Here is a 14,178-nt window from a genome sequence, read left to right on the forward strand (position 1 = left end):
TGTGTAGGTTAAGAGGTAGAGGGCTGGTCTCTGTGTGGGTGTGGGGTGGGGGCAGTGTGGACAGAGTCAAAAAGATAGAACAGGATGTGTACAAACCTGGAGGACAACAGAGCAACAAGGACTTATTCCAGAAACATAACTAAGTTTACAAAAATTCATACAACAGAGACCAAAGATAACCTAAATAAATGGCAAGATGTACTGTTTGCATGGGTTGTAAGATACAGTAAAGATATCAATCATTCTCACATTGATCTATGAATTCAATGCAATCCTAATTAACTTTCCAGCAAGATTCTTTGTAGACGTGAGCAAGCTGTTTCTAAAATGTATATGGAAAGATAAAGGAGCTAGACTGGCCCAAACAATTTTGAAAAAGAAGACAATGTTTGAGGATTCACACTACCTAATGTAAAATGCATTATAAACCTACACTGGTGAAGATAGTAGGTATTGGACAAAGGTTAGACACACAGATCAATGGAATGGAAAATAGGTAACAGCTTTTCACAAGGGTACAAAAGCAAACCAATGCAGAAAATACCAACTTTTCAACAAATGGTGCTGAAAAAATGGACATCAATATGCCAAAAAAAGAAAAAAGAAAAGAAAAAGAAGGAAATAAAGGAAAGACAAAGAAACTCAATCTACATATCACATAATATATAAAAATTAATTATAAATGGATCACAGGCTACATATACATGTGTATTGAGGTGTCCATTTGCTAGTGTGCATATGTATGTGCTTGTATATGTGCATGTATATGTATGTGTCCCTGTGAATCTATTCATGTGTTCAGGAGTGTGTGTGTGTGTGTGTGTGTGTGTGTGTGTGTGTGTAAGGGGTGAGGTGGGGAAAGCTGTCTAAGAGACATTTGAGAGAAATACCAGTGGGCTGCACATTTACACTTGGAAGTTTTCAGCATGCTTACAGTAAGTGAAACAAAGGGAGCCGATGCCATAGTTTTTTCTATTAAAAATTATTTAAATTTCACAAGTACAGGACAATTTCAGCTTTTGGAGTTTCGTTTTATTGCATTTTATTTATTTTTTATAGGCCCATATTAGTTGAATATCTATACATGCTAGTGACTGGTACAATTCAGCGTGTTTTATCTAAATGTCTATCTTTCCAAATAGGATAGGCCAGTTTATCTAGACAAATAAACAAACCAAAGAAAAAAAGAAAAAAAAAATACCCCTATGGATGACATTATCTTAGATGACTCCAAAAACTTTAAGTAGATAACATTGAGATAAATGGATTTTTAAGAACACATCCAGCTTTCTATAATTAATTATCTGGCAACTTTGTGACCCAAAGTGTTACTCTACTAATTGTTCTTCTTGAGTTACCTGGGTTTTAAACTTTAGTCACTAGAAACACCTGCCTTAAGGTACAAATTCGTACCAGTATGCAAACAAAACTAGGACAATGTACTTCTACTCCCTGGTTCGCATTGCTTCATCTTTGAAAAAGGATAGCAGTTCCTATTTTATGTGGTTGTGTGGCAGTTATGTAACACGGTGCTGGGCTCACAGGGAGCACCAAAAAAGCTTAGGTATGATTATGATTGTTACTATCTATTTACTTCTTTGCCAACATGTTCTTAAACGAATAACTTTGGAAACCTAATAAAACCCTCTGGAGTACCACTCTTTCAAAAATTTGCTTTTGGTAATTTTTGTATCATATTAAAAGAATTTATAATTTAAAAAAAGGTGTTTCTATATTGAAATAGATGAATATGAAGTTCAAGTTTATAGGATCAGCTGTTTGAGTCAAGAAAGAAAATGCCTCTTAAAGCAGAAAAGATATATGTATGTCCACACTCCCCTGAGGAAAGAACGCTGAAACCAACAATTTCACCCAAACACTAAGCACTGGCTTGAGACTCAATGAGAAGCATTGCAGCTCTGGAGGAAACAGTCACAGCAAGTCTGAAGCAACTGATTTCCAACAAAAAAAATTCTTTTGCCATTGGTCAAGAATGGAGTATTTTTTTCTGAACTGCACACTGTCCCCACAAATAAGCTGCCTCTGAGTTCAGCCCCCTCTAATCAACTGTCAATGATGTAATCACAGCTGCCAGAAAAGGGGAACCAACACGGAACAGGAATCAAGAAAGGAAGATTATCTTTTTAAAAAAAATATTTATTCATTTATTTTTGAGAGAGAGAGAGAGCGCGCGAGCAAGCATAAGTGAGGGAGGGGCTAGAGAGCGAATCTTTAAGCAGACTCCCTGCTAAGTGTGGAGCCCAACGTGGGACTCGATCCCACAACCTATGAGATCGTGACCTGAGCTGAAACCAAGAGTTGGACACTTAACCTACTGAGTCACCCAGGCTCCCCGAAAGGAAGATTATCTTAAAGATTATTAAAGAATGGGGAAGAGGGAGAAGGAAGATGAGAAGCAGAGAAAGAAATGAAGGAAAGCTCAGTTGAGAAGCACATCTCCAAGTACAATCAACATTATACATTTCATCGATGTTGTATCAGTTAGCTATTGCTATGAAACAAATTACTCCAAAACTTAGTGACTTAACACAATGTATTTATTGTGTCACAATTTCTATGGTTAGGTATCAGGGTGTGCCTAGCTGGGTTATTTGACTCCATCTTTCCTAAGTTGTAACTAAAATGTTGGCTAGGGCTGCAATCTTGCATGGAGGCTCAACCAGGGAAGGATCTCCTTCCAAGTTCACTCATGTGGTTGGTGGCAGATTCATTTCTCGAGGGTCAATGAACTAAGAATCAATTTCTTGCTACATGAGATTTTCCACTGGTCAGACTGCAAGGATTAGAGAGAGTATGTGCATGAGGGAACTTCCAGTCTTTTGTATCCTGATCTTGGAAGAGGCAGCTCATCATGTCTGTTGTGTCCTGTTTATTGGGTGCTATTCACTAAGTCCAGGCCCCACAAAAGGACAGGGAACAACATAAGGATGTGGTTGTCAGGAGGCAGGAATGATTGGAAGCCATGTCAGAAGCTGCCTACCACAGATGCCCCTGCAGCATCTACATGAGGGCTCCAATTCATTGTGCAAGCCAAAAGGCAGCATCTTGCGATGGTGCTACATGATCACTTATAATTTGTCAGCCATCATTTTTTTTAGATAATTGTTACAGAAAAATTTATTCTAAACTTGAAAAAAGGCAAAATGGTGATTTCTTGAATTTTTGATATCCTGCTAAAACACTGACTTATTATAAGCCTGTTTGATCCTATTCTGAAACTCTTGAGAAGTGTCACAACTACTTATCCAACAATTAACAACTGATAAAGATGCAGAGGGTCTATAGCTCTGTAAAATTAGAGACTAACTTGCAGAAATTAATAAATTATTATGATTTTTATTGCCCTCAGTTAAAATGTAAACCCCAGATAAGGTATTATTTTATTGCCCTCTAGAGAGTCAGCTTAACTTAGCATCTTATTTCTGTATTTCTTTTCCAGTTGACTTTATAAATTCTAGTTCCTCAAATGTACTTGGAGCCAAACCAAGTTTGCTTTTTTCTGTAACAATTATCTAAAAAAAATGATGGCTGACAAATTATAAATGATCATGTAGCACCATCATAAGATGCTGCCTTTTGGCTTGCACAATGAATTTGAGCCCTCATGTAGATGCTGCAGGGGCATCTCTTTTTGCTGGTTCATTATCAATGAGTAAAATTAAGTTTTGTATATGCTAACAAATGATTTTGTGTGAGAACTGGGCTTTGCATGTTCTAGGAATACCCACAAGGTACAGAGGAAATTTAGCAAAGCACTGGAAAATGATCCCTGTAGAAACTGCTCCCCTGGCATTATCATAACTGGCCAACCCACATGCTTACGTTCGTGGTGGCACAATGTCCATGTGGATAGCAGTCCTCTCTGGTTACAGAAGATTCAAGAACTGCCCCTGAGTATGTAAGTCCCTTAAGAATTGATATTCATTCTGTCTCACTGGGGACTGTGCCTCTTTTATATGGCTCAGCACCTGGGCTTTGAGGAGGAGGCCATGAAGCAGAGTCCCGGTTACTAGGGTTTCCTGATTGGTGATGCCAACAAGCCCACATTGAGGTACACACACTGCCATGGGTCTACAGAAAAAGCCACATACATAAATCCTACCCATGAAGGTGCAGCTAACATGGAGAAATATGTTGACCCAGGAAAGAAAGATCTAGAATATGATACACTATATACTTTAAAGTATCAAAACCTAAATGCTCTCTCTGAATTCCTCTGGGAGACTCAGTCCACACAGATTCTTGGAAGACCACAAAGAGACAAAGGACACAACTGCATTCTAGAAGATTCTATGGTTTGAAAGGAAGCTATAGGGGTGGGGGAGGTTCGGATCACATGGAAGGGATGCAGAGGTAAGAATAGTAATGACAGGGCATCTGACCTTGGCAGGGAGACTGGATCTAGATCTGAGTGAGTAGGGAAAGCCTGGGCTGTGGCTCTCAACCTGAGCCTGGGTACCCCTGGGGCACATCAAGTTTTGTCAAGGGGACATAAGTGTGGAACACTTTCAAACAATCAATCTTCAAATTCTCACGTCTGTATATAATCTATCCTAAAATTCATCTGTGGGTAAGATGTCTGCCCTCCAGGTTCTTCTTTCCCATACCCTACATCGCTCTGGAGTGGAAACCTCCAGATGCCACACAAAGGGACAGCCAATGAGTCTGGGCACATAAAAAAAATGTGAAAAACAGACCAAAACACCAGGTCTCCCCAGGAGCCTCTCTGTCATCCATCTCATTAAGAGACTCTTCTCGGATATATTTATTTTGTATTTAATTATGCTGTTTTGATTATCTGTATACTAATCAATACTATAAACAGCATCAATAGCAAGCCCCATGGAATATATTAACATATGTATGTGAATATATATAGGTCTGTGTAACAAACATACACAAATATGCAAAAAACAGGTGACAGAATAATCAGTGAGTGTCTTTCCTTTTCTTAGTGAATGTCTTTCTAGAAGAAAATTATGATAAAGTTTTGTGGGGAAGGTGGAATTTCTATTCCTATTTCTATATGAATTCAAGGAGGAAACAAAATGGTATAAAATTTCAAAGTGAAGGAAGAATCCATGTATTCTGTATTTTGGATGGGTGGTCTTATATTTGACTGTGTATATTTTTATATATTTATTTATTTTTAAAGATTTTATTTGAGAGGAGAGAGAAAGCAAGCACTTGTAGGTGTATAAAAATATATACCCCGACTGTGTATATTTTTAAAAAATGATAGGTCTGAATAAAAAGTACAGCATAGGAAATATATTCAATAATATTTAATTGTAATAACAGTATATGGTGACAGATATAAGTATACTTATCACGGTGAGCACTGTGTAATGTATAGTGTTGAATCACTATGTTGTATACTTGAAACTAATATATTATATGTCAACTATACTTCATAAAAAAGTGACGTATCGGGGTGCCTGGGTGGCTCAGTTGGCTAAGCGTCTGCCTTCGGCTCAGGTCATGATCCCAGGGTCCTGGGATGGAGCCCCCATGTTGGGCTCCCTGCTCAGCAGGGAGCTTGCTTCTCCCTCTCCCTCTGCCACTCCCCCTGATTGTGCTTGTTTGCTCTCTCTCTCTCTTTCTGTCAAACAAATAAATAAAATCTTAAAAAAAAAGTGACATACCTATGCTGTTTTAAAATGTCATTATTTACAATATGCTAGAAATGACATCTTTGTCCCTATTTAAATTTATAATGCAAAATGTTAAATGTGCACTCAGATGTGCACCCACAAGCACAGGATGTCAAGACTAGCTGAGGGACTACCTGGGTCACATGCAGACCTACCTGTGAGTATCAGAAGAAAGGCTTGTGAACACAGCCAGCTAGCTCCCACAGTTTCTGGAGCAAAACTGGGTCCCAGGGGAAAAGCCTCTGGTCTGATGGAAAGGCCAGGAGGGGGTCTGAGGGCCAAGGAACGACGGCACAGGAGGAAGCTCAGGTGGGACTGGGGTTAACCAGCCCTGTCACCCAGCTGGGAGGTAAGATACAGCTAGTGGCCAGTCTCATTTCTCAGTGAGTCTCAAGTGCCTTTGGTGGGCACAATGAGCTTTAATTCTGGGCACATAAAAAAAATGTGAAAAACAGACCAAAAATAATAAATTACAGCTTTCAGGGCTTGACCCAGGGGATACAACCCCACCCACCACAAAATGACCTCCAGAGCTGCACTATGCTATTTCACAGTGCAGTTGTTCATAATAACTGAGTCAAAGTGTGTGGGAGGACAGGGGAAAGGGAGCTGAAAGTCACTGCTCACTATGAGCTACGCATGTGCATCCGCCTAGGCCCTCACACTTACAACCATGATTTCTAGCATTCTTACCAGGTGTCACAGCTCTGGGTACTTCTCATGAATTAACTCACTTTGTCCTCACTTGAGCCCTGTGTGGAGGGTACCACCATCACCATCCCCATTTCAGAGATGAGGAAACTGAGGTCTACAGAGCTGATCCACACGTAGCCCCCAGCCTGGCCTTGGTGTAACTCAAGCTCTATGGATGGAAACCACATTGGCACATCCCTGGCAGCCCCAGTGGACAGGAAACCTTAGCTCCATCCTTGGGAGAGGAGTGGCTGAAGTGTTGCTGCTCACCCTCCTCCGCCATCTGCAGCTCCCACTGCTCAAGGAGCAAGTGTGGATTTCAATGTGTTTCCATTTAAAACAGTTCAAAGAAAACATTAGGACATTGAGAGGGACAGCCCCATATTGGGCCTCATGGGCTTTGGCGTTTGCTCTATGCAGCTCTCTTCTGCCATAACTGTGAGAGTGGACCCTGAGGGTCAGGAACGGGTCTTCTATGTGGAATCCCCAGTGCTGAGTGCTGCTAGATGCACCAGTAGAAGAATGAGGGTAGAAGAGGGAGGTGCCCTTCAACACTCAGTACCTGGAACCAAGGGAAACACCATCCCTGTCAGATCTACCCAAGAGGACTACTGTCCCCACTGGGCAGATGGGAAACTATGGCCATCCAGCTAGAAAATGGGGAGTGAGCACCGGATCCCAGACCCTAGAACCAGAGAGGCCATGGGTTAGGGTTTCACATAGATGGAAGGACAAACCTGTCTCACCCAGCACACCCATACTTTTGCTCCACATTTGACACCAATGAGCAGAGCCTGGTTGCCCAGGGAGACATCAGGCCCCGGGTTCTGCTGTCCTTCTCACGGCCTGGGTGTGCCACCTAGCCCCGGGGCTGCTCCAGGACCCATATTCCATCCTTCCTGGGGAGGTTACAGCTCACTGTGTGTGGGCGTGATGTGGAAAGACATGGTGCCATGATCACACCTGCCACAAAAAAACATGAGCTCCTGGGACCCAGGTGGGACTTGGTGTGACTCTCGGGGCAATGCCTGCAGGACCCCCAGGAACAAGGAAGTAAAGCGAGCATGAAGACGGAGACTCAAGGACTGACCCAGGGCCACCAAGGAGGTCCCCCTAGGAAGGCCCAGGACCTGAAGCCTTGGGGAGGGGCTTCACTATAGGGGGCTTTTTTCCTTGGCTTCAAGCTGTTTCCATGTCAGTCTCAAGCATGCAGGTTAGGAGTATGCTACTCATTTAAGACCAGATAACTCAGGTTTCTAAGTGGACAGAATTTCACAGAATGCACTTGAAGAACAGAAAAAAGGCAGCCCTGATATTTCCACCCACACAGTCAAAAGACACCCAAGTGATTTCCTCTGTGTTTATGCAGAACTGCAGATTTGATCTTTAACTGTGCTTCACTCAACCTGTAAACTATTATGTTGCCCACACCACTGTCCCTTCTCCGAGGAGCTCATCAAGGGGACACAGAGACAGGCAGAGGATCCCTGGCATGCGAATGGCTAAAAGGGAGGAAAACAGAAGGAGGAGGTGGTGAGCCTTCTGGGGGACTTCGGGTTGGTGCCCACGCAGAGGTGTTACCTCCGGGTCTTCAGGGCCCATTCTCTGCCCCAGCTAACCTCAGGCTGGCTGGGCTGGCATCACCCAGAAAGCAGGAGAACAGGTGACACGTCAGGGCCATCCCTCAAGCTCAGCCTAGCAAGCCATAAGCTAGGAAACATGCTGGATACAGCATGCATGCTTCCAGAAGCCCTGCTTTATGAAAGCCAGCCCTCGTGGGGAAGAAATCTAAGCAAGTAACATTTTCAGAGGAAGCATTTTTCAGATACTCTAGCTAAAAATGTTCTCCAAGGGCAATCTTTTTTTTTTTTTTTTTTTTTTTTAAGACTCAGCCTAATCCATGCCTGTGTGTAGCTCAAAAACTAACATGTATATTCACAAGCTATTTTCTTGGTAGAATTTTCCAAAGATTCTCAAAGAAGATTCCAAGGCAATGGAGCCCAAATAAAGCCATAGTGACCTGATCTAAACAGAAAGAAACCTAATCATCTTCAAACAATCAGTTGCTAGTGACTGAAAGGCAAAACTGTCAGCAGACTAGGGAGATCCAGGCCTAGCCAGGGGAAGGAGCCACGCAAGGAAGAGTGTTAGAAATAACCAGAATGGCGGAGTGGACGCCATTAGGGTGCTATTCACTGACGCATGCTTCCTGTTGTGATGATGTCGCTTCTCTATGCTACCTTCTAACTTTAGGGACTTAAAAATACGACCACTCACATCCTGGGGTACCTCTGCCCCGTCATTCAGGTTTACCAGCATTTTCTGCCAAAGGTCTTGTTCAGCTTTTGGGGATTACAGGAGATCTCGGGAGTGAAGCAGCATCCGGAGGCACGCAGCCTGTCCTTCTGCCGCTGTTAATAATTAATAGCTAATACTTGGTGAGGCCAAACGTGGGCTCCATCCCTACCAGACACCCCACGCAGTGGTTACTCGTTGCCTCCTAATTTTAATCATAAGGACACTGAGGGTTTATGAGATGAAATATTTGCTCAAGGTCACCCAGTGAGTGTGTGTCAGAGACGGGATACATACTAGACATGCATCCAGACGGTCTCATTTCAGAGTCCTTCTCTTGACTGCTTCAATATACTCCCTCGTGTGGCAGCTCACAACCGTGGAAAAATGAAAAAAATAATGAAACCATTCGACAGGGAAGGAAGACCGTGGTGCTGATGAACTGATTAGTTAAAAATCATAATACAACCTTCAGTGGATGCTAAAACGGGTGAAAATGAGCTAGACAAGAGAATGTTCACCTGGTCTCAGAGTTCACCCCAGTGATTACTTATTAATTACAAGGAATAAAATAACAGTAACTTTATAAAGGACAGCACTGGAAGAAACCACCTGAGCCAGGTGAACAAACTCGTCCTCACCAACACCAGGTCACACTGACATGCTGAACCCACGGATGTGATGTAAACACACAAAATGTAGGCCTGGACCTAAGCATGAAGAAACAGCCAGACAAATCCAGACTGTGAGACTCTCCTCGAAACAAATGGCTTAGGTTCTTCAGAAATGTCAAAATCACAAAAGATAAAAGCAAAAGCAGTGTTTGGCTTCGATTTAAAGAGACATAACCAAATTCAGGGCATGATGCTTAACTGAATGCTAGATAGGGGAAAACAGCTATGAAGAATATTTTGGGGACATCCAGAGGTATTTGAATAGAAACTATATGTTGGATAAGATTACTTTATCAGTGTTAAATTCCTCAGTGATAACGGTGCTACCATTTTGAAGAAGAAAGCCTATGGATGTAAGAGATATTTCTCAAAGTATGTCATGATGTCTGCAACTTACTTTCAGATAATTCAGAGAGAAACACTGAACACACACATATATAACACACATGAGTACATATTCCATGTGTGTATATGTGTGTGTGTGTTTGTGGGTAAACAACTGGTAAATCTGAGTGAAGAATATATGAGTGCTCACTTTCCATTTTTAATAGATAGGAAATTTATCAAAATGAAGAGCAGACAAAAAAATAAATGTTTGTTCAAGGAGTCATAAGGCAAAAGAATTGCTATGCTATTAATCAACTAGATAAAAACAGCATTTTAAGACAAGAACTAAGAGGAAACATTAAAAAGGAAAATATGTGAAGGTGAAAGACTACTTTTGTTTAGATTACTCTTATAATACTTTACAAATCAATCACGATAGCAACAGAGGGCAATAGAATTACTTCATAAATTTTGTACCAGTATTAGTGTAAATCAAATCACTTTTCTGTTGTTCACTACAATCTTTTTTTTTTTTTGAGAATAATGTTTATCATTCTAAATGCAAATTCTAGTGCAATATGAAACTCATTTCATAATTCTTTCTCAATGGATTTCAGGGAATAAATAACCCTATCCTTGGCTTTAGATCGGATTTCAGGCAATTTGCTCCAAGGACCAGTACAAGTTGGTCTGCTGCTGGAGCTGTTGACTGCACGTGCCCCCGTGGCACAGCTGCTAGGGGCCCAAGAACATGGGACTTACTCTGCAGACACCGTGATGCTCTGAGGTGTGTGGCAGTCAGGCATCCAGGGTGGCACGGCACCGTCCCGGCTGGAAATGGCCCATTGTTGCCCCCGTAGATGGTGTGACACTGCAGCCCCTGAGAACCCTGGAAAAAAGACGACAAGGATAAAAAAAGAATGTTCATAGTTCACGAAAAGTGAGAATTTAAAATTTAAGTTCTAAGGATATATTTTTTTATATTTTAAAAGTTAAATGTAAATATTTCAAATTTAAAAGTGATTTTAAATATTCAATATGAACTTGAAACGGTCTTGATAGTGAAGCCCACATCCCCGAATCCCCCTTCTTAACACACCATCCCACTCTTTAATTTTGAAATGAGCGCGGGCATCTGGAGGTAGGTCAGGATAAATGGGAAAAGTCCCCCAGTGGGTGACACTGTGGGTGAGAACACACGAGACGCTCATGCGCTACGCTGATGTTCCAGGAGAGGTGCACAGAGCTTCCCAGAGGGCCTCGCACACCAAAGCCTGACTTCTGACATTCCATGAGAATCTCAGGTGGCGTGGTCTATGAGGAACCCTGAAGTTAGGAAGCTATTCATAATCGCCACCTGGACCATGGGGAATCTAGGCGGTCATGGTGATCACCACACCCCGGTCCTGGCAGGGTGCGTTGTGCTCCATACGAAGGGCTGGGTGTCATGAACAGCACTGTGAATGGAGAGGGTCCCTGTTGACCACACCTCAGTCCAGGTGGGTACACTTTGCTCCGCAGTATCTTGACTCCTGAGATCCACTCACATGCAATGTGGAGTTTTCTTGCAGGCGTCGGAACCCTAAGATGCTCTTAAGCTTGGAGGCCTGTGAGTTCACAGGTGAGGGGAGGGAGCTGGGTCACATCTGTGCACTCTACACAGACTACCACATGGGGTACTGGAACCTCGCTTTCCTATTTGATCACACCCAGGCTCTGGGTCAAGTCTGAGGATCCTGCCTGTGTCTATGGAATGTCTATGGTGTGCCCTGAGGCCTGGGATGGTATGCCCTGTCCCTGTAGTTCCTAAATACCCTGGGGCTCCAGACCCCTGGCTGGCTTCCCCTTTGATATCTCCCACCCAGATGGAGAAATCACAAGTCTTCATAAGCATCACTGCTTTACTTTCAACATTTCAAAGCTAATGCAATCACTCTCTCTTTTTGGTGTTTTTTACCTTTTACTAAATATATTTTGGTCTTGGGCATCCCTTCCCACCTTGAATTCCACTCTGCTACTTGTCTTGTTGCTCCTCATTCTTTCCGTAACACTGCTTGTAATAGTTTTGCCTACGCCTTATATTTTTACCTCTTTAGGCCATTTTTTTTCAGCTGTGTCTTATCTGATACCTTATAGATAAAATTTAATCCTTTACTCAATTTCAGTCCTTCACTCCAATATCTGTCCTTTAACTGGGGAATTTAACCTGTTCTATTTTTATTTTTTGTAGCATTAAGAGTAGGGTAGGGAGATGACTGGTATATTTGGACCTTTCCCCATCATCTGTTTTAGTGCTTTCTACTTCTCAAATTTTATGGTGTTATTTTCTTTACTGCCTTCAGCTGACTTGATTAGTCTTATTTTTCTTGTAATATATTTTTTAGAAGTTATATATCTTATCTTTCCTTCTAGTGTTTGCCTTTAATTTGTTACACACAGGTGTCTTAATTTTTTTTTTATCCTGAGAATTGATGAACAGATACAACCTTTAATTTCCACACAAGATAAGACCGTTAGTTCAATGCAATTCCCTTCTCTTCCTTTGCTATCTGTTATATTTTGTTAAAATCATTTAAAAAAAACTCTGAATTGCTTTTAATTTTCATGCTTCTAGTTTCTTAGGGATCATTTCTTAACAATTGCCTTAAGCTTCATGGCTACATTGTTAATTATTACAACATGTAATTGTGTTTCACTGTTAATTATTCACAAATAATTTACATATCTCTTGTTTCTCCTTTAATTTTTTATTTTACTACAGGGAGTTTTTGAGTAGCTCTTTCAAAATTGTTTCGCAGATAATACATTTTCTGAATTCTCAAATAGAAATGGGAAGAGACGATATGTAAAAGAATGAGACTCCATAGTCAAAATAATCTTGATAAAGAAGAGCAAAGTTGGAAGTGAAATAGTTCCTGATTTCAAAACTTACTGCAAAGCTACAGGAATCAAAACAATGTGGAATGCATGTAAAGAGACATATGAGGATTCTATCTGGGATAGAACGGACAGTCCAGAAATAAACTCTCACATCTATGGTCAAATAATTTTCAACAGGAGTGCCAAGACTATTCAATGAGGAAAGGACAATCTTTTCAACAAATGGTGTTGGAAAAACTGGATATCCACAGGACAAAGAATGAAGCTGGGTCCTTACCTAACACCATATATAAAAATTAACTTGAAATGGACCAAAGACCTACAAATAAGGGCTAAAACTATAAAACTCTTAGAAGAAAATTAGGAGAAAAACTTCGTGATGTTGGATTTGGCAATGATTTCTTGGGGATCAAAGCTCAAGCGACAAAATAATTGGACTTCATCAAAGTTAAAAAAAACTCCTCTGCATCAAAAGACACCATTAACAAAAAAAGGCAATCCACAGAATGGGAGGAAATATTTACAAATCATATATCTGATAAGGGATTCATATCCAGAATATATAAAGAGCTCCTACAATTCAACATAAAACCCAAACAGCCCAATTCAAAGATGGGCAAAGGACCTGAATAGCCCAAAGAAGATATACAAATGGCTAATACGCACATGGAAAGATGTTCCATATCACTAATCACTGGAGAAATGCAAACCAAAACCACAATGAGATACCCCTTCACACCCATTAGAATGGCTATTATAAACTTTTTTTTTCAAAAATTACAAGTGTTGGTGGGGATATACAAGAACTGGAACTCAGTGCATTGCTGATGGGAATGTAAAAAGGCCTCTAAGGAAAACAATACAGTGGTTCCTCAAAAAATTAAACATAGAATTCCCACATGATCCAGCAGTTCCACTTCTGGGTATATGCCCACAAGAACTGAAGGCAGGGACTCGAATGGATATTTGCAGAATTATTCGCAATAGCCAAGTGTGTTGGGATAGGCATATAAGGGGCGGCTTTATTTCTTAGTCTTCCTGAGAGCTTTAAGAGAAATTTTCTTTCCAGGAAATGAGTTTTAATTCATATACTGATCACCAATTAGTCTGTCAATCAAGAAGATATACAAAAAAGCCTCAGGCCTGCTGGTAGGCAGTTTTGTCCTGTTCTCTAACGGAATCAAAACTTGCCACATGTCCTGGCTAAATTTTCAGGAAATTTACATTCAGGAAAAGCCTGTGACAACTTCTATAAATAAAGGGGAGATTTTCTTTTTGTACCATCAGATATTGTAAGCGCAAAATATGTCCATAACAAAGGATGGAAAGGTCTGGTAGGTCGAAGTGCTTTTCAAAATGCAAGTTCCTCTAGAGGGAAATGCAAGAAAATTTCTAGTGATTGAAAACTAATACAGATCAGAAACACAATGAAGAGAGGGGAAAGGCTATCAGCCAAAACAAAGGGAAGGACCAATGCTTTGTGGGAAGTACTGTCCTAGGAGAACAATAATTTCTAAAATAAAATAGCTATTTCAGTTCTGTATCTTGGTTTCCAAAGGTGGAATGTGGCTAGATTGCAGACATTATCATAATAAGGCTGGCGGTGCCTTTCATGACGGCCCCCGACTGCAGAC

At 41.1% G+C, this 14,178-nt stretch overlaps 1 protein-coding gene across 3 annotated transcripts in view; it reads right to left on the reverse strand.

The window, feature by feature from the left end:
• Positions 1–14,178, reverse strand: part of OTUD7A (OTU deubiquitinase 7A) — a 367,779-nt gene that overhangs the window by 172,386 nt on the left and 181,215 nt on the right. For 2 of the 3 annotated variants that reach the window (XM_078078987.1, XM_078078989.1), the window contains exon 2: positions 10,427–10,553. In XM_078078987.1, the coding sequence (XP_077935113.1) occupies positions 10,427–10,470 (44 nt within the window). In that variant the 5' untranslated portion in view covers positions 10,471–10,553. Of the gene's footprint in view, positions 1–10,426; positions 10,554–14,178 lie in introns of those variants that run through there. The other variant, XM_078078988.1, reaches the window with a different exon arrangement.

This window comes from Halichoerus grypus, chromosome 8 (genome assembly GCF_964656455.1).
Source record: "Halichoerus grypus chromosome 8, mHalGry1.hap1.1, whole genome shotgun sequence".
Classification (NCBI taxonomy): Eukaryota; Metazoa; Chordata; class Mammalia; order Carnivora; family Phocidae; genus Halichoerus; species Halichoerus grypus.